Raw genomic sequence first — 26,210 nt, forward strand, 5'->3', positions numbered from 1 at the left:
ACATCGTGATCCCTATTTCACAGATGGGAAGACAGAGGCTGGGAGGTGTCACGCGGCAGGGCCAGGCCCACGGGCTCATCAGTGCTGTGCTGGGTGGTGATGGGGGCAGGGCAGCACCAGGCACACAGCAGGACCCCAGCTAATGCCCCTGCGGGAGCTTGAACAAAACCCTGTAGGACACAGGACGATGCTCAGCTCTGCCGGGGGTGGGGGCGGGTGCTGGGAGGGCCTCACAGAGGTGGCCTTGGGGCACAGCCATGCCTGGGGACAGGGGCTCATCTCCCGGTCACTCTGGCCGCTCTTTACTTGGCTGCAGAGATGGGCCCTGCTTCCTGGTCTCTCTTCCAACTGGTGGTGACAGTCCTCCCAGGCCCACCCAGCAGGACCCAGGGGCTTTGCCGTCTGCTGTTTCTCCTTATAGAAAAAATGCAAACAGAACAAATCCCCCAGGGCTCTTGGGTGTCAGCCAGATGGCCCTGGGGGCGGGTCTCCTACTACCCCCCACCCTGTCCAGGTTTGTGTCTTGCTGCTCTATGCCCCTCAGTTCCCCAGCATCTTCCTGGTCTCCACGGCGCCGCCGCCTCTCCTGGCTTCCTTGGTGGTCCACTTGCTACACAGGGTCGAGCTCTGAGAACGCTTCCTGTGCTCGGGCTGCCAGCCTCGCTCATCGATCCTCTCTGTCCCCCTGCCCATGGCTGTGTCCAGCCCAGCAAACAGAGCCCCTCTGGGTGCCCCAAGGGCTGCTGGGAAAAGGCCTCGGGGTGGGGCTGCAACCCAGCCTCTGGCCCCTGCAGTTGAGAGATGCAGCGGGCAGTGCCCACCACGAAACATGGTGCCTCGCGTCCAAAAGTGTTCAGACTTAAACCAAGCGTGCCCTTCCGAAGGGGCCTCTCTGTGTAACTGTGTAGATCAGGAACCCACAAAGCCCGTCCCGGAGAGCTGTGTGTGCGTGCACGCATGCGTGCGTGCGTGCGCGTGCGTGCGTGCGCGTGCGTGCGTTCGCAGTGCTCACAGGGCGGCAGCGGTGGGGCAGTTTGAGGCCAGGCCTCGGTGTCCAGCTCACCCACAAGCTGGGCCCCAAGCAGCCCCCCCGAGCAGCCCGCGCCCTCCCAGCCAGGGACGGAGCCCCGCTCGCCCAAGGTCACAGCCGAAAAGACTTCCACCCGCGGGGGCAAGCCGGGTGAGTTTCTCCCACAGAAATTCTGTCTTGATAACGTGGATACTTGGAGAATGCTTGTGACTCATGAATACAACCCAAACTTGCACGTGTACAGACACACACACGTGCCCTCCCGCGACACGCATGCCCGGTGCCTCACAGGCGCTGCAGGGGCTCACGAGTCCTGACACTCGCAATGCTTACACGTTCGCACGGCCCGCGCCCCTCTGCCTGCCCTGGTCCGGGCAAGGACGGCTGGGCGCCCGGGGTGACCTCTCCCAGGACCGCCACCTCCACCGGACTCCCGGGTCAGAGCTCCCGAGGGCAGGTTCCTCCTGAGGCCCGCGTGCCGGCCCCCTGGTCCCCAAGGCCGGCGGCCGGGCTTGGAGCCACCGCCGCCCCGCGTCTCCCTCCGCGGCCCCGCGTCGCCCTCCGCGGCCCCGCGTCGCCCTCCGCCGCCCCGCGTCGCCCTCCGCCGCCCCGCGTCGCCCTCCGCCGCCCCGCGTCGCCCTCCGCCGCCCCGCGTCGCCCTCCGCCGCCCCGCGTCGCCCTCCGCCGCCCCGCGTCGCCCTCCGCCGCCCCGCGTCGCCCTCCGCCGCCCCGCGTCGCCCTCCGCCGCCCCGCGTCGCCCTCCGCCGCCCCGCGTCGCCCTCCGCCCCCCTTTCCTTGGTGCCAGCCCTAGCCCTTTCCTGCAGTGTTGGCAGAGCTCCCTTCTGCCCCTCACGGAGCCTTGCAGCTGGGCTGGGCGCTGTCCCGGGCAGGATGCGGGGCGGGCGGGGTGCAGGCTCCCTTCTCTCCAAGGAGAACAATGAGGCTGCTCGTTGTGGGGGGGCCATGGAGCCACATCAGAGCCTCTGAGGTGCAGCCCCCGGGGTGACGGCTGAGTGATGGGGCCTGAGTCACATGCCCGCGAGCGCCTGTGGAGACACGTCCAGAGATGCTCGGGGTACGTGTTCAGAGGTTCCTGCTTTTGTGGATCCTCACCCTTTCCTGCCGGGCTGATCGTGCACCGGACCCGGGGCCGGGCAGGAGGGTCTGCGGCCTGAGCTCCCGTGGCCGCACCGTCTCCTCCCGCCACCGTCCAGCGTGCCCTGCGGCTCTGCGGCCGCCAGCCAAGCAGCCACAGCTCGCCCGGCCCCCCTTCTGGACGGGCAGGCCCGGGATGGCCCGGCCCGGACCCTGGGTCCTCATGTGGAGCCGGACGGGAGCCTGCCGGTTCCTCGGCTCTACCTGCCCTCGATGGCTTCCTTCCTCAGAGCATGTAGCGTCCAGAGGCCAGGCTTCACTGGAGGTAAAACACCGGAGCCTAAACAGCCTTTTCATAGGTTGGAGCTGGGCCTCGAACCCCTGACCCCCACCCTATCTCCAGCACACACGTCACACGCGTTTCTTGTGGAAAATGGAGACCCTGGGGTTTGCAGGGAACGTGCACCCGTGGGGAGGAGGGAGCTGCAGGAAGGCCAGCGGGTGGTGCCCGGCCACACGGTGGGCCGGTCTGGGTCCACCCTGTGCCCTCAGGCTGGGGGAGCTGGCGGAGGTGAGAAGCAGCTGTTAGGAGTCTGAGACAGGAGGGATTCCAAGTGTACGAGACTCACATGTGCAGCCCGAGCATCACTGCTCCCCGGCGCGGACTGGGAGGAAGACGCTGGGGCGGGGCAGGACCAGCAGGCTAAGGTCACCCCTTCTGCCTACTCCAGGCCTGCTGGGCTGGGACGCTTTCCCACAGGTCACCGAGGGACAGGACTGATGTGTGTGCTCTGTTAGGCAGTCTGTAAGCCCTGGCTCATTTAATCCTTACGAGGACCCTAGGAGTTTGGTGGTGTTCAACCATTTTTATGGATGAAGAACTAAGGGTCATAGAGATTAAGAAAGCCTGAGGTCTGGCAGGTAAACCAAGGAGAGAGTTGACCTCAGCGCTCTTTTCCGCTTTGCTTTCTTTTTTCCCCCTTGAAAACAGATTTAATCTTATTCAAATTAGAAATGTTTAGCATTTTCCTCTTTGTTTTCTTGAGTGTAAAGTGGAGGTAACATTGGAATCCACCTTGGGGTTGTTGTGAGAATTAAATGGGATTAGAGTAAGTCCCCTCCGCACGAACAAGTTCAGTTCCGAGAGCGCGTCTGTAAACCCTATTTGTCTGTAAGTCCAGCAAAGTTGGCCTAGGTACCCGACTTACCCAACCGGCTACAGAGTACTGTACGGTAATAGGTTTATAACACTTTACACACATACAATACATAAAAACAAACACAAAAAATAGAGAAGACATTTTAAATCTTACAGTACAGTCCCTTGAAAAGGACAATATTACAGTACAACAGCTGGCCTACAGGGGCTGGCATCGAGGGAACAGGCAGGAACAGTTACTGACTCGAGGAGGAGGAGGAGGTGGGAGATGGTACAGCTGAAGGGTCGTCAGCAACAGGAGATGGAGGGCAAGCTGCAAGTTCACTCAGGCCTGACGTTGATGGCACAGGTTCTGGTTCCTCGCTGGATTCAGTTCTATCCACCCTCTTGAAAAAACGATCCAGTGATGTCTGGGTAGTAGCTCTTGTTTTCTCGTCATAGATGACAAGGTAGCCCTGGATTGCATTCTGAGTAGCTTGCTGCAGCCTTTGTGTATCATTCTACGTTTGGGTCGGTCCTGGCCTCAAAAACTAACAGTGCTTCCTCAAATAAAGAAAACCCCCCTGCCATTTCCTGTGTCGTGAATCTCTTCAGTTACTTCTTCTTCCTCCTGTCCCTCTTCATCCTTTCTCTGCGCCTCCAATTCCATCAGTAAGCTCCTCATGTTGCACAGCAAGGAGTTCAATGAACTCGTCCTCTTGCAGATCTAGCTCCCGCTTCTCACTGAGGGTCACTACGTTGCTGAAGACCTTCAGACTTCTGATCTACCTTCTCAAATCCACAAACATCATGAACAAACTGTGGGCAAAGTTTCTTCCAAACCCCATTCATGGTGACCACCATACCCTCACACCATGCAAAGTCAATGTTTTTTATGGCCTTGTAGATGTTATAGTCCTTCCAAAGTTGTCCCTAGGTTCTTCCTGATTTGTCACTTACCTTTACTGCCTGACAAAAAGTGTGACCTAAATAATATTTCTTGAAAGTCGCTATAACTCCCTGGTCCATAGGATGGATGAGCAGTGCAGTATTCGGTGACAGATGCACTACTTTGACGTTGGGAAAAGTCATCCATGAATGGGGGTGGCCCAGAGCATTGTCGAGCAGCAAAAGAATGTTTTTGTGGAATGTCCTTCTCCGAGCAATATTTCTCTACATCTGGGATAAAGTGGTGGCAAAACCAGTCCTGGAACGTGGCCTGTGTAATCCAGGCTTCGGGGTTACGCTTCCACACAACAGGAAGAGAGCCCTTGGCTATGTTTTTAAGGGTTCTTGGGTTCTCTGAATGATGAACTAAGAGAGGCTTCAGCTTCATATCACTGGAAGAATTGCCACCAAACAACAGTTAGCCTATCCCTTGCTGCTTTACAGCCCGGCATCACCTTTTCCTCCTTACTGATGTAACTTCCGTCTGGCATCCCCTTCCAGTACAGTTGTGTCTCATCCACATTAAAAACCTGGTTGGGTAAATACACACCATCATCAGTAGTTTCTCAAAGTGTTTTCCGGAAGTTCCCGGACAGCTACCGTATCTGCACTTGCTGCCTCTCCACTTACTTTTACGTTGTGAAGGTTGGCTCTAGCCTTGAACCGATGAAACCAGCCATGGCTGGCATTAAAAGACGTGCCCTCTGATTCTTTGCCGTGTTTCTTCTTCAAGGCTTTATAAAGGCTTTTCGCTTTCTCTTGAATCAGCATTAAGCTGAGCAGGACGCAGCGCTGATGCTGATCCTGCATCTGCACCCTGAGAAGATTCTCCATCTCCTCCATCACTTTTCCATGCTTCAATATTTTGTCAACATCGTCGGCACAGCAGACTTCACGTGTTCCATGATCTTGTCCTTGTTCTTTAGATTCGTGCCAATGACTGAATGATTCATGTTATAAGAATGAGCGATGTCTAACATCTCTTTGCCTCGCTTCACTCTCTCAATTACTTTCACTTTTTTTTTTTTTTTTTTTTTGCGGTACGCGGGCCTCTCACTGCTGTGGCCTCTCCCGTTGCGGAGCACAGGCTCCGGACGCGCAGGCTCAGCGGCCATGGCTCACGGGCCCAGCCGCTCCGCGGCATGTGGGATCTTCCCGGACCGGGGCACGAACCCGTGTCCCCTGCATTGGCAGGCGGACTCTCAACCACTGCGCCACCAGGGAAGCCTACTTTCACTTTTGTTTCCATCTTATCTCTTGGCACTTCTTAGCAGTACCAGCTACATCACCGCTGCTTTTGCGCTTGCTTTCAGACATCCTGGGCTTGAAATGAAGGTACTGTACTCTGTACTCTATACTGCAAAGTACACAAAAACGCAACCACTTGTAGAGGATGCACGCACGTGACAATGTGCGCCAGATGCGTGACCTAACTTATGTGACTGGACATGCGAACGCACGTTCGCATCTTTGAAGGTTCGTATGTAGGGGACTTACTGTATTTGGATAAAGGTTAGCCTGTGCCTGACACAAAGTGGGCCTCCAGTAAACGCCAGCTGTTACACAATCACAGTATTGTGATTCCTTTGTGTGCAGGGTATCTTGGAGGGCAGTGACACAGAAACCATCCTCAGGGTCTCTCAGATAATATGGGAAGGCGAGACTGGTCTAAGGTGGGACTCCTCAGGAATCAAGCATCCTCAGGGATGTACCAGGGGCCAGGCCCTCTGGTTGGAGAAAAGTAGAAGGAGCCTGGTGGGGTTGGGGGAGAGACGACAGGAGAGAGACTGCAGGCCTCAGAGGGCTGTGGAGTCCCGCGGGCTCAGGGACTGAGTAAAAGGCAACCCCCTGGTGAGTCGGGCTGATTCCAGGAGCCCACGGGATGGCGGTGGTCTCGGGTAAAACGTCCATGAGGGATCCTGCGTGTTGATTGGCCCTGTCCTGCTCTGACATCCCCTGAATTTTTCTCTGGCCTGTCCCCGACGGGGTCGGCTTCCTCTGTGGCCCTCATCACAGCCCGTCCCGTGGAGGGAGGGGGGAGGCGGGAGGCGCAGGGGGAGCCACGGGGAGCACAAGGCCCGGGAGGACGCAGCTCACAGCCTGCCCGCTCCCTTCTCTCCCGCAGAGACCTGAGCATGAACAACCTCACGGAGCTCCAGCCCGGCCTCTTCTTCAACCTGCGCTTCCTGGAGGAGCTGTGAGTAGATGGGGGGAGCGGGGCGGGGGGCTGGAGGCGGGCACTGTGACCTCTGACACAGGGAACTGGGGGTCCCCAGGGGGACGGGTGGAGCCAGTGGAAACGGCCTTTGGGAGCTGTTCTGAGCGGGGTCAGCCCCACCTGCCCAGGTGTGGGCCCGATGGGGGCAGTGGGGACAGGGGAGCTCGGACACCCAGCCTCTCCCTCCCTGAAGCTGACCGGCTTTCTGTCAGCGCTGCTTGTCTCCCTGGGGTCATCCTTGACCTGCCCTTGCCCCCTGTGTCCGGCCGCCGGCCGCTCCCCAGGTCCTGGTGGTTCTTCCTCTGAAGGTCCCCTGTACCTATCCCTGCTGCTGCTGCTGCCCTGACGTCCCCTCCCCTGGGGCGGCCGCAGCCCCTAAGAACAGATCACCTACCTCCTCTCTGACACACCCTGCCCATCTCAGGGTGCCTCTTACCAGCTCCACGGCCTTCTCTGGCTCCCCACAATCCAAAGGAGCTGCTTCGAGGACCGTCCCTCACCTGGCCCAAGCCCACCTGGCCAGCTTTGCTCCAGGGAGGCCCATCCCCCTGTCCATCCCTGGAGCCCTCCTGCATCTGAGCAGATTTCCCCTCCAGCCCAGCAGGCCCACCATCTCTCTCTCCACTCTGTCAGGGCCAACACAAGGCCCACTTCCTTCAGGAAGTCCTCCCTGGTTGATCCCTCCCCACGGCCTGGAGCCCTGCAGGCTGGCCTCGTGCTCTAGCACCTCACGTGAGAGAGTCATCTCCTTGGCCAGAGTGTCCGCTGTCCCTTGCAGGCAGCCAGGACACCTGCTCCCAGCCCTGCCCCCCTCCTCACCCGACCCCCAGCCTGCTGGTTCTTGTTTGGGCATCACCACTGATCCTGGGGCTCTACCGGCTTTGCTTAAACTCTCAGACTGGGGGCTCCTGGCCCTGACCCACTCCTCCTGCACAGCCCTCCTCACCCTGACCCTAGGCACGCCCCCCCACGGGTGCACTCAGTCTGCCCGGAGCAGACGAGAGGGCGCCTGGCGTGGGCACCCGGGCTCGCCACGTCAGCGAGTGGGCAGGGTGGGTGGGGACGCCTTCCGAGGAGGAATTTGAAGGCTGTTCTCAAAGGCAGGGACAGAGGGGCCGTCGAGGTGCAGGGGCCCAGCTCGGTGGGAATGAAGGGCAGGACAAAGGCCTGGGAGCCGGGCTGGTGACACGGGCACAGCCTGAGCCCTGGGGGCTGCCGGTCCTCCATCCCCCACTCCCCGAGAGGGGTTGGGCCTGTTTTAGAGGCAAGATGCCCACCTAGGGAACCCAAGCTAGTAACCCCAAAGGTCACGATGCCTTTCCATGTGTTTTTTTTTTTTTTTTTTCTTTTTGCGGTATGCGGGCCTCTCACTGCTGTGGCCTCTCCCGTTGCGGAGCACAGGCTCCGGATGCGCAGGCCCAGCGGCCATGGCTCACGGGCCCAGCCGCTCCGCGGCATATGGGATCCTCCCAGACCGGGGCACGAACCCGTATCCCCTGCATCGGCAGGCGGACTCTCAACCACTGCGCCACCAGGGAGGCCCCATGTGTTTTTTTTTTAAACAACAAACGTCAAATAAAAAGAGTGTGTGTGTGTGTGTGTGTGTTTATTGGCTGTACCATGCTGCACGAGGGATCGAACCTGCGCTCCCGGCAGTGGAAGCGCGGAGTACTAATCACCTGACCGCCAGGCAAGTCCCCTCGTAGAGATATATTTTTTAAAAATAGCTTCTGAGCTGTGTCAGCACGATTTCCACATCGGCAGTCGGCAGGCCTCTCAGTGAGAACTGATGCGCCCAGTGATGCCTGAGAGGCTCTGCCGCATCCTCAGCAGACTGCTCCGTCAGGCTTGGCGCTGAGGACACGCATCAGCACACTCCGTCCTGTTTGCTCCTTTCAGAGTTGATGGTCGCCCGTGACAAACGTGGAAACGCTTAATTAGACCACAGGGTTAGACTAATTTCGACACCCCGTTTCCTGCCCCCTGGACCAGTGGGGTTGTCTGTGTAGTTTAGGGCACAGGGAGACCCAGACACACCCGTCCGATCTGCCTCCACTGGTGACGGGAGACAAGGCAGGGGGATGGTGGGTGAGCAGGTCAGCGCTGTGGGTGGACGTGGTGGACGTGGGCCTAGTGGTAATCGGGTCCGGGGGACACCAGCACCCTCTGTGACCCGAGCCTCGGTCTCCTCCTCCGGAGGCTGGGGTCCTAGTGGGCCCCCCACTAGGGGGTCATTGTGCAGTTGGCTGTGCACGTACGCCAGCAGCCGCGTCCCTCCCACGTCCCAGGATGCTGACCCAGGGCCACCGCCCTGCCTGGCTCCCTGCCAGCATCACCCACCAGCCCTTCTCTCTGACTTGCAGGCGTCTCTCTGGAAACCGCCTCTCGCACATCCCGGGACAGGCGTTCTCTGGTCTCTACAGCCTGAAAATCCTGTAAGTCTTAAGTCCCACTTTGCGTGGAGATGCAGCCTGGAGAACTCTGGGCAAATGGAAATTTTGTAACCTGTGTCTTGGTTTGCCACTGGCTTGCTCATTTCCTTATCTTCACTTTTCATTTTAAGTATTTCCGCGTCTTTGCTTTCGCCCTGTCTGTAACAAACTTTGTGATTTGTAAACAAACGTATAACAGCACCTGGTGCTTAGGCCACAATGTAGGGAAGTGACCTCCTCTCCTTTCTGTAACGTGAATAGTGCCCGTTAGCACAGGTCTCTGAGGGTCAAGGTCAGATTCAGACCCACGTGCCGCCCCCGGAACTCTTAGGCCGGGTGGGTAGGACAGTTTCTGGAGAGGTTTCCTCTGGACCCCCTTCCTCTCGAGCCCCAGCCTTGGTCTCTGGCTACAGCACTGAGTCCCATTATCTCTGCAAACATTTCCCCTCCTCCAGTTCCTAGGCGTCTCTGTCCCTGAAGCAAAAGGAAAGTGAGAATTGAAAAGGACCTTGTGTTATTGTCTTCCATTGAGCCCACAGCCCATTGGACAAAAGGGGACGCTACGGCACCCTCTCCCCAGCCCCAGTCCACAGCTCACCTCGTCCCAACTGCGACTGTCCTCCCCGGGCCCCACTCCTGCTCTTGTGATGAGTGTGGGTGAAAGGAGGGGGGAGAAGGGGATGTGGGGGGTCTGAGGGTGGATCAGAGAGGTTCCTCGGGAGGGCTTGTCACCACAGGGACTGGCTTGGGAAGAAGAGGAGGAGCCCGGGGGCTGATCCTGGAGCATCTGAAATTTCCCTAAAGTGGTGAGCCGCTCCCACGCTCTCCTGCCCCCTCAGCCCCAACTTGACCTGCAGGTCTTCTTTGTACAGTTGAGCAGGTTGTTCACTGCACAAGACCATCACCTGAGGAGTGAGAAGGGGCTGAAATCTAGCCCTGTGCCAGCCTTGGGGCTACTTCCATCTAGAAAGGAATATCTTTCTAATTTGCTCCAAGTTGTCAATGGGCTGGCGGTGGCCCTGCCCACTTGGCCTGTGGGCTTCAGGCTTCCAGCCTGTCAGCAGCCCCCGACCACCTCCAGGCGTTCTCCGTTCTCCGTGTTGTCTGACTCCAGCCCTGCTGGCCTCTCGTGCCGCCCTACTCCCTCTCTGCCCGTGGGCACTCTGCCTCTGTCCCCTGTTCCTCCTTCCTTCCGCTCTGCTGCAGACCCTGCTCTCCCATCCTGCCGGCCCTCAGTCCTTCTGCCTCTTCTCTTGGTCTGTCTGTCCCGCTCCCACCAGCGTCGCTTCCCCGGGGGTGGGGAGGCCCCCGGAGCCAGACGTGGCCCAGGCGGCCTGCGTGGTGGCACGTCCGTGCCCAGCGGCAGGCCCAGACCTGCAGCCGGATTGGTGAGCGGAGGATCTGTCTGCTGGGCCTTCAGAAGATGTGAGACTCGCGTCCCGTTCCTAAGCCCCCAGCTTAGGGTCAAGCCTCTTTCTTCTTCGCCTGCATCAGGCAATTAATCAAAGCCTCCCGGAAGCCGCAGCCCCGCTCCCTGGACACCGTGCGCCCCAGCAGGTCGGGCGGCAGGAGAGGCTGCGGCTGGAGAGGAGGGCAGCCAGGCTGTCCACTCCCACCGCCACTGACCCCCAACCGCCCCCCGCGGACAGCCCAGTTCCCTAAAGCCTTCGTGTCCACTTCGCTGCTTCAGGGATGGGTGGGTGGTCTCAGGGGATGGCGCCCGCCTACTCAGTGTCTTCACAGCAGGGATTCCACCTGCATCTGGGCAAGAAGTACCCCCTGGCGTCCGCCACGGTTTCTCCTTCTGCAGTGCCTTCTCTTACTTGTTTTCAGACCTGCGAGAAAAATAGAGCAGTAAAGCCCGCCATCAGCACAATAACCTCTTTTTGTGCTGGGAGGCGGTCACTTTAGCTGCTCCAGGGGCCCCTGTCTGAACTTCATCTTCCTTCTGGTGGGTGAGGCCTGGCTGTCCCTGCAGGACACTCTGCCTCCCCCTTGCCCTTCCGGAGGCAAAGGACCAAAAAAGGGGGTTCCCTCTCTGATCCTCTCTGAGCGGCTGTGGCAGAACCCCTCCCCTGTCCATCCCGCCCAGCCCCACACCTGACCTGGAAGTCTTATTCCTAGGGTCCCTGCCTTCCTGCGCTGGTTCTCCAAGGCTCTGGCCAGGCTTGGGTCAAGAGGGTCAGCCCCTGCCCCGTGCCTTTTCCCGCGACCGTAGGTGGGGGTCCCTGTCCTGCAGAGTCCTGAAGGCTGAGAGCCCAGACACACTGCCCCCACCCGCCCCCCCACCAGAGCTGTCCTCAGGGAAGCCACAGTTCTTTCTGACCCAGGTGTGTGGGGAGATGCCTGGACCTCTGAGGGCACCTGCCCTGTGCCCATCGGGGCAGGTGAGGGGCGGATGTGGCCAGAGCTCCTGCATGGGGTAATGCCTAGAGGGAGGGTGGACGGCATGCCTGGCACACAGTAGGTCTCCCTGGAGGTCCCTCCCAGTTCCAGAGCAGCCCATCCTGCAATAGGTGCTGTTCCTGGGGCTGTACCTGGCCCAGGAGGGCCCGACGGGTGTGCGGGTCAGGGTGAGGCAGCTTCCTTCTTTCCTGCCCCTGGCTCTTCCCTGACCCCCTGGGGGGGCCGGCCCCATGTGCCCCCTCCTCGTCTTCTCCAGAGGCCAGCAGGGAAGGATGTTCCAGTGGCAGCGGCCACCCAGGTCCTCCCTTAGGACTGGGCGAGCAGGACCCTTGCCCAGGGCCCTGAGGCTTCGGGGACTCCCCGAGGCCCTGGAATGGTCTCCTCACAATTTTCTGAGCACAGCTCTGGTGGCCAGGGTTGGCTGGGGTCAGCAGTGCCACCTGAAGGCCCCAGACCCCAGTTTCTCCCCTTCTCGCTCTCTGACTCACTGCCCCGCAGGTCCAGGAGGACAGCCTCCCTAGCGGATCGTGCCCCCGGATGGCATGTCCCTGCTCTTTTTTTTTTTTTTTTTTTTGCGGTACGCGGGCCTCTCACTGTTGTGGCCTCTCCCGTTGTGGAGCACAGGCTCTGGACGCGCAGGCTCAGTGGCCGTGGCTCACGGGCCCAGGCGCTCCGCGGCATGCGGGATCCTCCCGGACCGGGGCACGAACCCACGTCCCCTGCATCGGCAGGCGGACTCCCAACCACTGCGCCACCAGGGAAGCCCATGTCCCTGCTTTTGTGGGGTCATGTGTGATGGCGTCACCAGATGGTGCTGACACTCCGATGTGGGTGCCTCAAGTTGTCTCTATAGACACACACACCACAAAGACAGACTTGCCTGGGCCCTGCACGTCCTCCCCTTCCCCGAAGAAAACCTGGCCTCTCGGCTGCAGACGGAGAAACTGAGGCCTGGGGAGGAGATCGTGCATTTGCCCACGCCCTTCCAGAGTAGACGGCCGGAGGAGCCCACGTTCCGCTCCCCGGCTGTGTCTCCTCTGCCTCAAAGGGTCCTCTCCAGCCCGGCCTTTTCCCCAGAGTCCCTCTGAGGCACTCTCCCAGCCCCGTGCACGGCGCCCTGGACCTCCAGCCAGGGAGGGGTGGGACAGGACTCCGGGTTCTGAGGCTGGGCTCCGGTGTGGCGGGCAGGCAGGCGGGCGGGTGGGAGTCCTTCAAGCCGCCTCTTCACCTCACAGGATGCTGCAGAACAACCTGCTGGGACGGATACCCGCCGAGGCGCTGTGGGAACTGCGGAGCCTGCAGTCTCTGTGAGTCGGGAGGGCTGGGGGCGGACCTGGGCGCCCCTTCCTCCCTGCACCCCCCGTCCCCACAGTGTGCTCCTGGCTTTTGTTTCTTCAGGGGGCTGTCATCGTCCTATGTCATGTGTATGAGCGCGTGTGTATCTCGGGGCAGGAAGGCACCCAGACCCTGTGGAGGACTGTGGGGATGGGACCTCCCTGGGTGGGGCCCCCGGGGCCGCCGTCCTGGGATGTCTGGCCTTCTGCCGTGGAGCCTGGGTGGGCATTGGAGGCTGCCGCTCTAAAGAAGCGTCAGGAAGGGGCTGTCTGGTCAGGAAGGAGCTCACCTGCTCCGACCCCCGGACTTTGGTGGCAGGGGAGCATTCAAACTCAGACACATGTCTCGCCGCGTCCCAGACTCACGGCCCGCCCCGCCCCGTCCAGCTCTCCATGGAACGCTGCAGTTCCTGTCCTGTCCACTAGGGGCGTCGTGGTTCCAGGGCAGAAGGAGAAGCAGGTGGGATGGGTGAGGGACCAGCCTCTGTGGTCCTCTGGGCAGGAGCTGGGTGCACACCGTTGGGTCTGGAATGCAGTAGGGGCCTAATGCACGCTGCCTGAACCAACTGAATTTTCAGGTACATCTACGTCTGATGGGAGAGGACATAGGTAGTTGGGGGGAATCAAAGCTGGGGGACAGGACTGGGGGAAACTGAGGCAGGCTGAACGTGCCGTGTCAAGACAAAGGCCTCGGTGTCCTGGCCTGTGGGTCCTGCAGTGGTCCCTGCCCCGTCCTCCCCTCCCAGGACCCACCTTGCACAGAGGGCCAGCCGAGGGGGCCGGGCCACAACCCCCAGGCCAGTCTCCTCCCTCTCTGCCCAGACACCCCACTCTCCCCAGCTGCCCATTGGCCCCGCTCCCCCGTCCTCCCCCTCCCACCATTCCCCCCTCCATCCCTGCATGTGCTGGGCCTCTGGTCCTGTCACCTCCTCTCCCTCCATTCAGGTCACAGCTGAACAGGGCAGGCAGCCGGGTGTGCCCCTCGAGGCCACAGTCAAGGGTCAAAGGCTAGGAGGGCCCATGCTGCGCCCCAGCCCCCCACAGGGCAGACTATTGCTGGGGCGCCCGCTGAGTAGGGGCAGCCAGAAGTGGGGGGTCGGGGAAGAGGGGGACATTTCATCCAGAGCATCAAAGAGGTTTCCATGGGGGAAAAGACTTCCACTGGATGTATTCACACTTACTTAGAGATTAATGTTTTCCCTGTGACTTGCGTCTTCTGCGTGCCTGGGGACACTGAGGGTCTTGTCTTTTACACGCTTGGGCCACACAGGCACTTCCTGCACTCCCTGAGACACGGAGGCCCTGCAGCCGGGAGACTAGACGGCCAGCTCCCTCCGTGGCCGGGTCAGGGTGGGGACGGGGACACAGGCCCAGGGCCCCCCGGGTCTGAGGCCGCCGAGAGGGCGTTGCCTCTTGCAGTCCTGTGAAGACACCGCTGGCGGCGGGCCGGCTGGCTCTGGTCTGAAACGCTGGTCTCTGACGGCCTCTCTGCCCAGCTGCCCGCCTCCCCATGGGAGGTTACCCCCCCCCCGCCCCCGCCATCTCAGGGGGTTTCACGAAGAGCAAGTATGCAGCGAATGTGGGGAGGACCTGGGGCAGCTGTGCCGTGCGGGACACAACTGTCATGTAGTTCATTTACCTTGTTGCCCGACCGTTCATTTCACACGTGTTTTTGAGGCTTTGCTGGGGAGGCAAAAGCCGAGTTTTTTGCCTCTTGAAGGATTAGTGTCACCGGGTGAAGAGGCAGGAAAGGGCATTCCAGGCAGAGGGAACAGCACGTGCAGAGACTGGGAGATAAGAAGGAACTGAGCGGGCCGTGGAGGATGTGCATGGGGGCGAGCTTGGCTGGCTGTGGGGGGGGGGGCGCTGGGGGGCTGGGGGGAAGGGCAGGAGCGGAACGAGATCCGGAATCCACGAGAGATGAGGAGGACCTTGCCCAGGATTCAGGCTTTATGCTTAAGGCCCTGGGGAGCCATCACAGGACCTGCAGCCGGAGTTTGCATCACTGCAAATCACCCTGGCGGCAGTCAAGGAGGACAGCCTGGAGACGGGGAGCTGGTGCCGGGCTCCTACGCCAAGGGAACGTGACGGGGCCGGAGGAAAGGCGGGGGAAGCGGCTAGAGGAGCAGCGGACTGGCTCTGGGAATATCAAGAAGCCTGGTTGTCAGGGCTCTGGGCTCAGACTGCCTGGGTTCAAACCTCAGCTCCTTCATTCACTCCCTGTAAGGCCTGCAGCTGCCTGGCCTATGTGCTTCTCCTTTTTCAGTAAAAGGGAGGTGGTGAAAGGGTCTGTGTCCCTCGATAGGACAGAAAGGAGCTACTACTACCACTGTCACTCCTGGGGATGGTGGTGTTGACCGGACGTGGGTGCCCAGGGAGAGGAAGAGCTGTATTGACCGCCAGCTCTCTGGCCTGGACACCTGGGTGGACAGAAAGGCCGGTCACCGACAGCCTGGCCCGCGGTAGGGACTTAGTGAGAATGTGTTGAACGAGTGGTGAGTTGTGAACCCCACGGGATGAGCCGGGGAGGGCACAGGGCAAGGGGCACGCCGAGGCCCCTTTGGACATGTTGGGTACCTGCTGGTGGGGTGACCAGGCATCTGGGATAAGTTGGAGCGCGGGTCACCCTGCCTGCAGGACATCAGAGTGTGCGTGTGCTTGCGTGTGTGTGTGTGTGCGCGTGCGTGTGCATGTGCTGGGGCGAAGGGGGGTGTCACCCTACCTGAAGGTTCTGTTTGGTGGGTGTTACATCAAAGTGAGACACTGTCCACCTGACTCAGGCTCCTCCGTCCAGGAGGGGTGAGGAGTGGCAGGCCCAGACTGCCGGGCTGCGCAGAGAGGGGGGAGCGGCCTCCGTCGAGCGCCCCGCGTGCGGCGTCACACCCACGTGATCCGAGTCCATCCTCACGCGCCCCTGTGATAGTGGCCGTCTCTGCCATCAGGTGAGGGAACAGAGGCTCCGACCGGCTCCGGGCCTCCCGCGGTCAGAGCTGGTACCTGGGGCGGCGGGTCCACAGCAGCCAGGGCGCCGGGGCTCAGGGCCCCGGGGAAGGCAGTTCCTCACCTCCCCTGGGCAAACTCCCCCGGACATTCCTGGAACGTCCATGGAGATTCTGTCCCGTGGTCCATGGGACAGGAAGCGGGTTTGGGTGGGGGGAGCGGGCAGGGGATGGGCCCAGGCACGCAGCCCGACGTGGCACCCAGGCTCTTTGGCCCCCCCGTTACCCGCCCCGTCCCCTGCATACACTTGCTTCCTCCCCGACCAGTGTGGGAGGGCGAGGGTGGCCGTGCCAGACGTGTCACGCCAGGCTAGAGCCACGGCCAAGAGAAACCACGGCAGCCAGAGGAGCCTGGGGGAAAAGAGAAACTGGGTGGGGGTGAGGCGGGGCCGGGGTGGCGGGGGATCCATGGAAGAGCAGAGAAACAGCCCAGAAAGACCTCCGGCCTGGGCCGGGTGGGGCCCGAGAGGAATCAGAAAGGCCCGGCGGCAGGATTAAATTAGGGGAGAAAACAGAAAACAGCCCCATCCTGGACACGCCGGGAGGAGCACGTCACCACAAGGGCAGCCCCGTGACACCGCCGCTCTCGGCCGAGCTGGGGAAACGAGTCCAGGGCGCTGTGGACTCGAGTCCGAGACCCCCGTCAGAAGCAGCACAGCCCCATCTGAGACACACCGGGGCCTGTGCTGGGGGAGAGCGGGGAGGGGCGCCCGTGTCCGAGTCACCTGTGACAGCCGCACGCTTAGTCTCTGGGGGCTGGTGCAGTGGGTGGTCCCTCTGCAAACACGCCCGTCTCCTGAGGACCTGCCTGTGGGGCGAGGAGGAAAGTGGCCCAGCCGTGCCACCCAGCGCACAGGCTCTTGGAGGACAGGGATCGCAGGTCTTCCTGGGGGGCTTCTGAGCAGACCCCCCCTGTTCCATATCTCTGACCCTCCTCTGTACCCCAGACCAGTGATGACCAGCACTTACGGCCCCTTCCGTGTGTGAACCGCTGGTCCTCACACCTCATTTCACCTTGCGGCTCTGTGGGATGGTTAGACCACTAACCTCATCACCCCATGTCACAGATGAGCAAACTGAGGCACAGCTGGTGCAGGCACTCGGCGGAAGGGACACAGACAGTACGTAGCAGAGCCGGGGTCAAAGCTCAGGCAGCCTGGCCCAGGGTCCACACGCACACCATGACACTCAGCCACCCCCCAGGGCCATGCTGAGGGCACTGAGTGGGCAGATGATGAGCCCTGGGCACTGGGCCATCGGGGGCTCCGGGACCATGGTGCCTCCAGTGCATCTCCTCCCAGGGCCGGCCTTGGAGCGTACACCTCGCTGGAGGATGCCCGCGGATGCTGGTTCGGCCTGCGTCTGTCTGCACCCTGGGGTTCCGGGGTTGGGTGAGGCCGGGTTGGGCCGGTGTAACAAAGTGCCATAGGTGGGTGGCTCAGGAGGTGTTTACTTCTAACAGCTGGAGGCTGGCAGGCTGCGATCGGGGCCCGCGGTGGAGCTCTGGTGAGCGAGGGCCTCTCGCGAGCTGCAGACGGTGCCGTGGTGTTGGGGAGCAGAGACGGGCAGAGCCTTCTCCTGACTCGGGAGGGCTCTCATCCCTCCCAAGTGCCTCGCCTCCTAATTCCATCGTGTGGAGGAGGCTGAGGTCTTCAACATACGAATTTCAGGGGACACAAACGTTCGGTCCATGACACGTGGACAGTGTTGGTTGCCAGGGGAGCCCAGGCTGCTGACACTCTGGTATCGCCATGGATCCCTAGAGACCCCTGGTGCCGATCAGACCCTCAGACACTCCTCAGGAGAGGCTGTGAGGCGCTTGTGCCTGACAGCCATCGACTCGTGAAGAGCTTTAGCACTCTGTCGCCAGACACAGCGCGTCCGACCCAGCCATGCGAGGAGCGGCATGGGCACTACAGCCCACCGACCGACAGCTTGGGGGAGCCCTGCTGCAGCTTCCCATTGGGGCAGAGGCGGAGCCGGCTGTGCATGGGAGGGGGTCCCTTGGGGAAGCATTTCCTCAGACCTCTGAGCGCCGGGGGAAGGAGGAGGGCATCATGGGGACAAGGACGGTGTCTTTGGGGCAGGGGCCCAGGCAGAGAACGGCTCACACCGCCTGGAGGGACCATGTGGAGCAGTGGTTCTCCGGGCGGGGTCCCTGGGCACCGGCGCCAGCACCTCCTGGGAACCTGTCAGACGTGGCCTCCCAGGCCCCACCCGCACCTGCTGAATCAGAACCTCTGAAGGTGCGGCCCGTAGTCGCGTTTCCACGAACCCCCCACCCCGGTGGATTCTGACGTCCATAGAAGAGTAAGAGCCAGTTATGGACGAAAAGGACCCCCCAGCCCCACTGGGCAGCTTCAAATAGCAGACTCGGACGCTTGCGCGGTCTGGAGGCCACAGGCCAAGATGAAGGTGTCAGCAGGGCAGGTCCTCCTCAGAGCCTCCTCCCGTGGCTGTCGGCTGCCAGCGTTCCGCGAGGCCACATCACCTGTCCTCATGAGGCCCCTCCTCTCTGCTTGCGTCTCTCACAGGACACTTGTCACTGGGATTAGGGCCACCCCAATAATCCAGGTGATCTCACCTTGAGACCCCTAACTTAGTTACACCTGCAAAGACTCTTTTCCAAATACGGTTCTTCCATCCACAAGTTCTAGGAGTTCGGATGACAACGCACCTTCTTGGCAGGCACCACCCAGCCCAGCCAGGGGTGTGAGGGGGACAGAGGGCCGGTGAGGGTCCCGCGGAGAGTGGCAGGGTGATAGCTGGGCGTTGAGTCAGAAGGAGACCAGAGGCTCAGCTGGGGTGGCGGTCCATGAGTCAGCCAGGCAGGGGGGCGGTGTCTCCCCAGCACGGCCCGGCACCAGTGGGAGGTGGGACACGGGCCTGGAGGTCTGAGCGGCTCTGACCCTGGCGATGCCCGGTCTGCTATGGACAAGCCCCCGAGCTGCCCTGAGCTCTCAGGTGATCCAGTGGATATGGTCAGCACCGCCCAACTTGCCTGCCGGCCAGAGAAACCCCAAAGCCCGGCCATGCTGTGGGGCCCACCGAGGGGTCCCCAGGGACCACGAGGTGGCAGATGGCCTCCCTGGCATGGCTATTTCTGGCCCCATGATTATATGCTACTGTATTTGGATCTCCCCAAGGTTCCGGGAGTTGATTACTACATGCGTCTGGGTCAGAGGCTGCTTCGAGGTGGGTGGGTGGCCGGGCACGCCGGCAGCCCCCTGTGTGTGACGAAGGTCTCAACATGGGTAATTTGGCTCCCGGAGAACTAGGAGAGTGTCCGCGTGGGCTGGGCCCTGGGATCCTGTGAGGGTTCTTTCAGCCATAAATGCTGGTCTGGGAGTGAGTTGGCCCAAGCTGGGCCACCAAGGAGCAGCGTGGTCCTCGGCCCTTGTGGGTCTCCTCAGCCCCGTGGAGCAGCTACAGGCCTAGGCCTGAGAGACCTGGGAGAGGCAGGGGCACCCAGGACGGGGGTGGGAGCTGGCCACTCAGACTGAGATTAGGTTCACATGGGCCCCGGGCAGAGCCAAGAAGTGGGGTGACCCCCCCATGGGGAGATGACAGAGGCCAGGTTCCTCCCTCCTGCATAGTGCCTCTTCCTGAGCAGCTGATGCCAGTGTGGAGATCTGGCCTGGGTTCTGGGTACGTGTGGAGGGCAGAGGAGATCCAACCCCTGGTGTTCATCCATCCATCTTCCCTTCCTCCCTCCCCCCATCCACCCATCTACCAATCATCCATCCATCCATCCATCCAACCAACCATCCATGCATCCGTCCACCCACCATCCATCCTTCCGTCCATCATTCATTCACTTGCTTATTCAAGCCTGAAATGCCTGAGCTCAATAGTAAAACAAGGGCCCTGCCTTTCAGCAGCTCGTGCTTTGACGTGGGAATATCGCACACCTAGACCCCCATCCCCACCCATACACCACGGACTTAAGCTTCTGAGACAGAGAAGTCAGGGCAGGTGAACGTGATGTAAAGTCAGTGTAGAAAAGCGCAGCAGAGCTGATGGACATGGTGAAGCCCAGTGTATGTAATGAGAATCACACCTGTGGTTCGGGCTTGTTGAACACCCGCTGTGGTACCAGGACCTAGGCTAATGCTCAGCAGATGTCACCTCACTCATTCCTGGTGACACATCTCTCTGGGACGTCCCATGATCCCCATTTTATAGATGAGGAATGAAGGTTCAGGGAGTTGATCACAGAACTGGTAAACAGTTTGTCTGCTGGGATCTCACCACCTCGTTTCAGAATTCCATCCCACTGAAGCCTTAGAGCCCAGAGGGAGGTGAGGGGCGGCCAGATCCCAGCCAGGAAGAGGTGGGGACAGCATCTGTGTGCCGGCCGCCAGCCTTCCACTGGGGGCTCCCCTGCCCCCACTCCCCGGCCATGCAGCCGCCCATCTGTCCGTCCATCCAGGGAGAGAAGACTGGTCGGGCTGGGAAGGGGCGATCTTTTTTGAGAGTCTGTGAGTAATCGTCCACCTGTTTCTGGCTGTTGGCGCCCAGGTGGTGGCCAGCCGCTCGCCGGCGTGTGGGAGTCTGCACACCAGCCGGAAAAGGCCACAGGTGCCTGGGCTCCTGCTCGGGCCGCCCCAGAGGCCGCAGGGTGGAGGCTGCCCGCCCAGGCGCAGGGCCTCAGAGTACCAGGGGGAGGCGGCGGGTCACCGGGTCCAGGCAGGGGAGGGGACTCTCCCAGTGTCACCAGCGAGATGGGGGCAGGCCTGCAGATGCTTTTTCGCTCCTTTCTGAAAGGGGACCATCATTTTACGAGCCTCTGTGACTTCTCTGGCCAGATGGCTCTAAGATAAGTGGTTCTGGAATGTGGTCCCCCCGGGACTCTGGCCAAAGTGGCGGCCCCCCCTCACCGGCCGCAACAACTGTTTGGACTTGGAGCCAACTCCTCCCCCCGCCTGCCCCGAAATAAAACCGTCCGCTCCGGCGGGACCTGGTCTAGAGGACTCCGTGACCCTCAGGAGGGGTCTGGGTGGTGGGGAGGGGCGGGGGGGGCCGCGGTGTCTCCAGCTGGGTGAGTCTCGAGGGGCCCTGGCAGCCCTGGAGAGGACAGCCCCTCACAGAGCCGCGTCTCCCCGAGAGAACGGGCAGGTCTGGCTCCCGGCTCCTCCCACGCCCCCCCTCCGGAGACTGCTTCAGGGCGCCCCACCACCTGTCTGGGGCTGGAGGTGACCTCGGCCCATCCCTCTCCTCAGAGCCCAGGCCCCGTAGTTTGGGCCGAGACCAGGAGGAGAGGGAGGGGAAGCGGGAAGGGGCTTGCTCTGCGCACCTCCAGGTGACGGCGCCACCCAGTGCCTCCGTGGGCTGCAGGGCCCTGGGCTCTGGTGCCGTCTCGGACACTCTGCTCCAGGGCCCCTCCAGCCGCTGCTCCCCCTTCACAGTGCACACGTTGTTCCGTTGGTCACCTCCAGGCTGGCCTCTGCGTCTCCCGGTCCCTCGCAGTGGTTCTCACCAAGGTCCAGACCTTCCCTAAGCCCAGCAGGCTCTTCCCAGCTCTTGTCTCACGGGGTCTCAGCCCCCTCTACCTGACGGGCCTCTCCTCAGTCTTCTCTGCAGGCCCCCAGCCCGTGCCACCCGATCGATGTCAGAATCCTGGGGGCTCTTTTCCTCGTCCCTCTTGAGTCCGCGCCTGCAGCCTGGGCTGCTGCGTGGGCTGCCGGTGGAGTCTCGCGTGGGTGGCCAAGCTGGCCTCGAGCTGAACGCCCCTCCTGAGGGCGTTCCAGCCCCAGCCTCTGTGTCGTCACTTACTTTCCTGATCCACGACTTGACGGCCACCCTGACCCTCTCATCACTGCCCGCCATCGCCCCTGCCCGGGGTGCAGCAGCCTCCCAGCCGGTCCCCCGCTTCGTGCTGGACTCATCCCGATCTTCCCCACTCTGAGTCCAACGGACCTTAAAACACAAACCTGATCGTGTCACCCCCCCCCAGCTTAAAATCCCCGTGGCTCCCGACACCCAGAGGACAAAGCTCCTTGCTGAGCTGCAGGACGTGCCACCTGCGCCACCCCGCCACCGCCGGCAGACCCACTGAGCAAGTGCGTCCTGCTCCCCTGCCCAGGCCTCAGGGGGGCCGTGCTGCCCGCAGGAAGCCTTTTCTGCCCCGACGTTCACTCCGCAGGGCCCCATCACCCCGCACTGCCAGAGTGTCCCGCTTGCCTGCTGTCGTCCTCTTACTTCCTTTCTCCATCCCCTCTGAGTTTCATGAGGGTGGACACTGTCCCTCCTTTCACTCAGGATTCCCCGCCGCTGGTACTGTGCCTGGCGCATGCAGGTGCTCAGGCATCCTTGCTTACAAACGTATAAACAAACGAATGCAGAAGGGGGCAGAGAGGTGAGGCAGCCGGCCCAGGGAGGAACGGGGGTAAGAACGGGGGCTGGAGTTCAGACTCAGGTGTGTCTGCTTCTTAAGTGGACTGTCTTTCCGCCAGCACTTGCTGCTCCCGCCTTCCTCTGGAAGCTTCCTCAGAACACGCAGGAATTCGAGGAAGGAGGGCGTCCTGGGGGCCTTCCTGCCCTGCATTGTCCCTGTCGGGGGAGGCGGAAGGCAGGCCGAGCTTGGAAGGGCGTCAGGGAACGACAGCGGCCAAGGGCTGGAGCCAGCGGAGCACGGTCGCAGGCTGGCGCGGACCCTGCCACGGGCCTGGCCGTGTGCCGTCAGGGCCTGCACGTCAGTGCCCGGATCTGCACAAATAAGACAGAGGTGGGCAATAAACTTGTTATTTTTTTTAAAAAAGCCACGCAATGCCTTCCAAAGCCAAGAATAACATCATTTAGGACTGCCTGCCACTTAGGGACAGTCCCTGCCCCGGTGGGCAACGCGGGCCTCACTATGAAGCGGCTGGGCCAGGAGGGGTGGGGGTGGGGACGAAGAGTCAGTGTCTGGACGCGATGCATCTCAGTCAGGAGCCAGAAGGCTGGACCCCCTGCTCCCAGTCCCCTTCCTTCGTGCTCCTCAGCTGGGGCTGCATGCCTCCTCAGGGAGCCCCCAGGCCCTCTGGGCCGCTGCAGCCGCCTCGGCCCCAGCCCCAGGCCCAGCGTGCTCCTCTGGCCCTGTTAACCGGCCCCTCAGCTGCACATCTACTAACCTGGGCCTGCAGTAAAACCCTCCCTCCAAACATCTGGAGTGGGGGGAAACGGAGGGGGAGAGCATGTCTGGGGGCCGGGGGTGGCGGTGCTGGAAGCCAGCTGTCTCCCCGATTCTTAGTCCTGCTGCTTGCTGGGGCAGAATGGGTCAGAGGGGCCAGGTGAGGGTGGGCCCAAGGCTCCCCCAAGTCCTTGGATGGCACCACTTTCATCATATTGCTCCTCTGATCAGAAACCACAGACCTCAGGGCCAGCAGGACAAGTCTTGCTATAAGTTACACCTGCTTTCACGTCCGTGTGCCTATATCTGCTCTCTACCCACTCCAGCCAGGTCACTTACCCTGTCGTGTCCCTAGCTCCCCAAACCTGTCCTCGCCTACCTCCAAGCCTTGGCTGGAGCTGGTCTCAGGCTAGGATGCTTTTCCTCTTCCTTTCTGCCAGGATTTGCCTCTCTACTGCTTGAATCAGTTCAACACACCTCCTCCAGGAAGTCCTCCTAGACTGATTCCATCTGACTCTGAGCCTGCTGAGTACACTGAGTACCAGAACCAGGCTTCCTCAGTTCTCACGCCAGGACGGCAGGAGGGGAGGCCCTGGCCCGAGCAGAGCAGAGCAGGAAAGATCCAGGCAGAGCTCTCTTGTCTTTGCTGGTGCTGACCTAGAGCCTGCCAGCTGCCACTGGCTGCAGGGGCTGAAGGAGAACATAATCAGAATTCAGGGCAGGGTGTGAGTACAGACGTAGTAAATACCCTTTAGGCATTATCTACGGATCTGTTTCAGAGCGGGGGTGCAGGGCGGCGTGTGGTGGGGATGGGATGCTAAGTGGTGACCTCCTGGCAAGTCTGGAGAGTTCTGAGAAAGGTTGGTCCATGCCGACCCAGGCAGACGGGCCCCTGCTTGGCTCATCTCTCCCTGGTGAGACCTGACCGGTGTCCTGGATCTGACTGCCCCAGCCACTTGGAGTCTGGGAGTCAGAGGGAGAAGGGAAGTGAGGCTCGGGGGGCGTGGCCAGTGGCCACTCACGTCCCCCTCGGCCAGGCCTCATGTATCTGCCGACCCTGGGTGGGCGGCGTGCGGGCTCAGGCTGGGCTGGGCTGGGGGCTCCCGGAGGCTCTGACTCCTTTCAGCTGCGAGGAGTGTGTGTGATTCCGGGGTCTTTCTCTGAAATCTCTGCTGCTTGTCTTTGGAAGCCAGTTCCACCTCTTTCTAGGTGAAAGTTGTCTGCACATCCTGAGCCGTGGTTCTGTAAGCTGCGAACTGGGGATGATAAAGTGACTGCTCTGAAGCTTCCTGAGATGCTCCGTGTTCTGCTGGGAGGGTCCCAAGTGCACGCGCAGGGCGTTGCTATGATGAGGCTTATTATTAGACTGACCCATGGGGCCGGCAGACTCCACGTGAGGGACCCTGAGACCGTGGGGGCTGGAGCGGTGGGCCTTCACCCCCGTCAGGCTTTGCTGCAGAACCAGGTGGGGTCCTCCTGAGGGGCCGGTCGCCCCTGTGCGGAGTGAGTGTGAGGCCCTCATCGCTTTCCCTCCGTGGCGGTCAGCACGCGCACCAGGCCGGTCAAACACCAGCTTCAGCGAGTGACCGTCAGGTGGAGGTTAGGACACGGTCACAGCAGGTCTGTGCAGCCACAAGCGTCCAAGCTGGGGTTTGAATCTGAGCTCATCTGAAGTGCAGGTCCTTCCACTCTTGTGCATAGGTGAGGAGTTTGACGGCTAGTTTCTTCTCTTTTGTTCTCTCCTTTTTCATAGCTTTACTTTTAAAGGGCAAAACACCTGGGGAATTTAAATACCAGTGTGTTCTCATGTCCAGACGCTCCCAGGACCACCTGTCCTCTCTCAGTGGAGAAGAGGTCTGATACTTTGTTCGTGTACATCTTTCTTATCTGCAGTGTGATCTGCAACTTCTTGTGGACATGTTAACTTTTCCACATCCGTATCAGGACTTGCAAACCCAAATTCATCCTCCACGGCTATGATAATCTCCAGTTGGTCCAAACTAAGGTCTTCATAAAATGGGAACCGGGAGCTTTTCCGCATCAATCTTGTCATAGTTTCTAGACAACACGGTCTTTGGTTTGGTCCAAAGTCAAAGGGGGCATCGCTGGGCTGGCAGCGTAGCCGTGAATCTACCTGGAACCAAGAGCAAGGGCCCGAAGGACACACTGTCATCGAACATAAAACGCCTCGAAATAAATGCCCACAGCTTTTAGGGCTTTAGAGAACCCCCGGCCTCTGAGTCTTAACTGTGGCCGTTAGGATACACTGAGTCACAGAGCTGCTGCTCTCGGGGGCCTGGCAGCCAGCTTCTGAGATGAGCAGGACCTTCATGATGCCAGGGTCCCTCCTGGCTGGAGGAGCAGCAGAGCCCCACAGGGAGAAGCACCCGAGCTGGGCTTCGAAGGTAGAATGAAAGGTGAGCAGCGGAGAGAAAAGGACAGCCCTGCGGGAGGGGAGCAGGCTGGGCAGAGAAGTGGCTGTGAACTGGGGGGCTGCGGGCAATGCTGGACCTGGAGAAGGCAGCCTTGGTGCAGGCCTGGCTGGCAGCCTGGAGGAGGCCGGTCTGCAGCGAGGGCTGGCCCTTCCATGAGGCCAGTGAGGAGGCCGTGCGGGGCAGAGCCTGGACCACAGCAATGGCCCCAGAGAATGAGGCTTCTCCTGCTCACCCCCCAATCCTCCCCTCCCTGAGCCCCGCCCCACACAGGCGCCATCCCCAGCCGAGTGCAACAGAGCCTGGGACTTAATTATACGCTGACACAGTTTGTTTTTAAAAAACATGTTTGTTTTTGTTCTGACTCATTGTAGAGAATTTAGAAAATACAGAAAATAAAAAGAAAATAGAAATCACCCACAATTCTACCACCCAGACGCGATGCTTGTTAACATGTCTGCATTTCTCTCTGAAACCACATACCCTCACAAACACACGCTTCCTTCATGATGTGCTAATCTTTACAAATTGTGTTGGGGCCTGGTTTATTGTTCCTTCGAGACTGTACTAACCTAGCACTGGGGTAATTGTTTTAGCTTTAAGTACTTTTAAAATCTGAGATGTAATTCACAGCATAAGATTCACCCTTTAAAACTAGACAGTTGAGTGTTTTTAGCATGTTTACAAACTTGTGCAGCCATTAGCACCCTCTAATTCCAGCACATTCTCATCTCCCCAGAAGAAACCCATCCCTGTGAGCTGTCACTCCCCATCTCCGCTCCCCACACCCCAGCCCCTGAGACCTCTAAGCTACTTTCTCTCTCTCTGCATTTGCCTATTCTGGACATTTCCTATAAATGGAATCATACAAAACGTAGCTTTTTGTGTCTGGCTTCTTTCACTTCGCATGTTGTCAAGATTTACCCAGGTGTGTATTCGTGGATCTATCAGTATTTCATTCCTTTTGACGGCCGAATAATATTCTGTTGTGTGGATAGACCACGATCTGTCTACCTGTTACCAGTTGGTAGATGTTAGGTTGTTTTCACTTTTTGGTTATTGTGAAT

At 60.4% G+C, this 26,210-nt stretch overlaps 1 protein-coding gene across 2 annotated transcripts in view; it reads left to right on the plus strand.

Annotated features, from left to right (window-relative positions):
- The window catches only part of LGR6 (leucine rich repeat containing G protein-coupled receptor 6), a 97,678-nt gene that overhangs the window by 19,395 nt on the left and 52,073 nt on the right, over positions 1 to 26,210 (plus strand). Inside the window, exons 2-4 of one of the 2 annotated variants that reach the window (XM_082615161.1) lie at positions 6,337 to 6,408; positions 8,793 to 8,864; positions 12,503 to 12,574. In XM_082615161.1, coding sequence (XP_082471287.1) covers positions 6,337 to 6,408; positions 8,793 to 8,864; positions 12,503 to 12,574 — 216 coding nt within the window. Of the gene's footprint in view, positions 1 to 6,336; positions 6,409 to 8,792; positions 8,865 to 12,502; positions 12,575 to 26,210 lie in introns of those variants that run through there. The other variant, XM_082615162.1, reaches the window with a different exon arrangement.

This window comes from Mesoplodon mirus (genome assembly GCF_964341445.2).
Source record: "Mesoplodon mirus genome assembly, chromosome: 3".
Taxonomy (NCBI): domain Eukaryota; kingdom Metazoa; phylum Chordata; class Mammalia; order Artiodactyla; family Ziphiidae; genus Mesoplodon; species Mesoplodon mirus.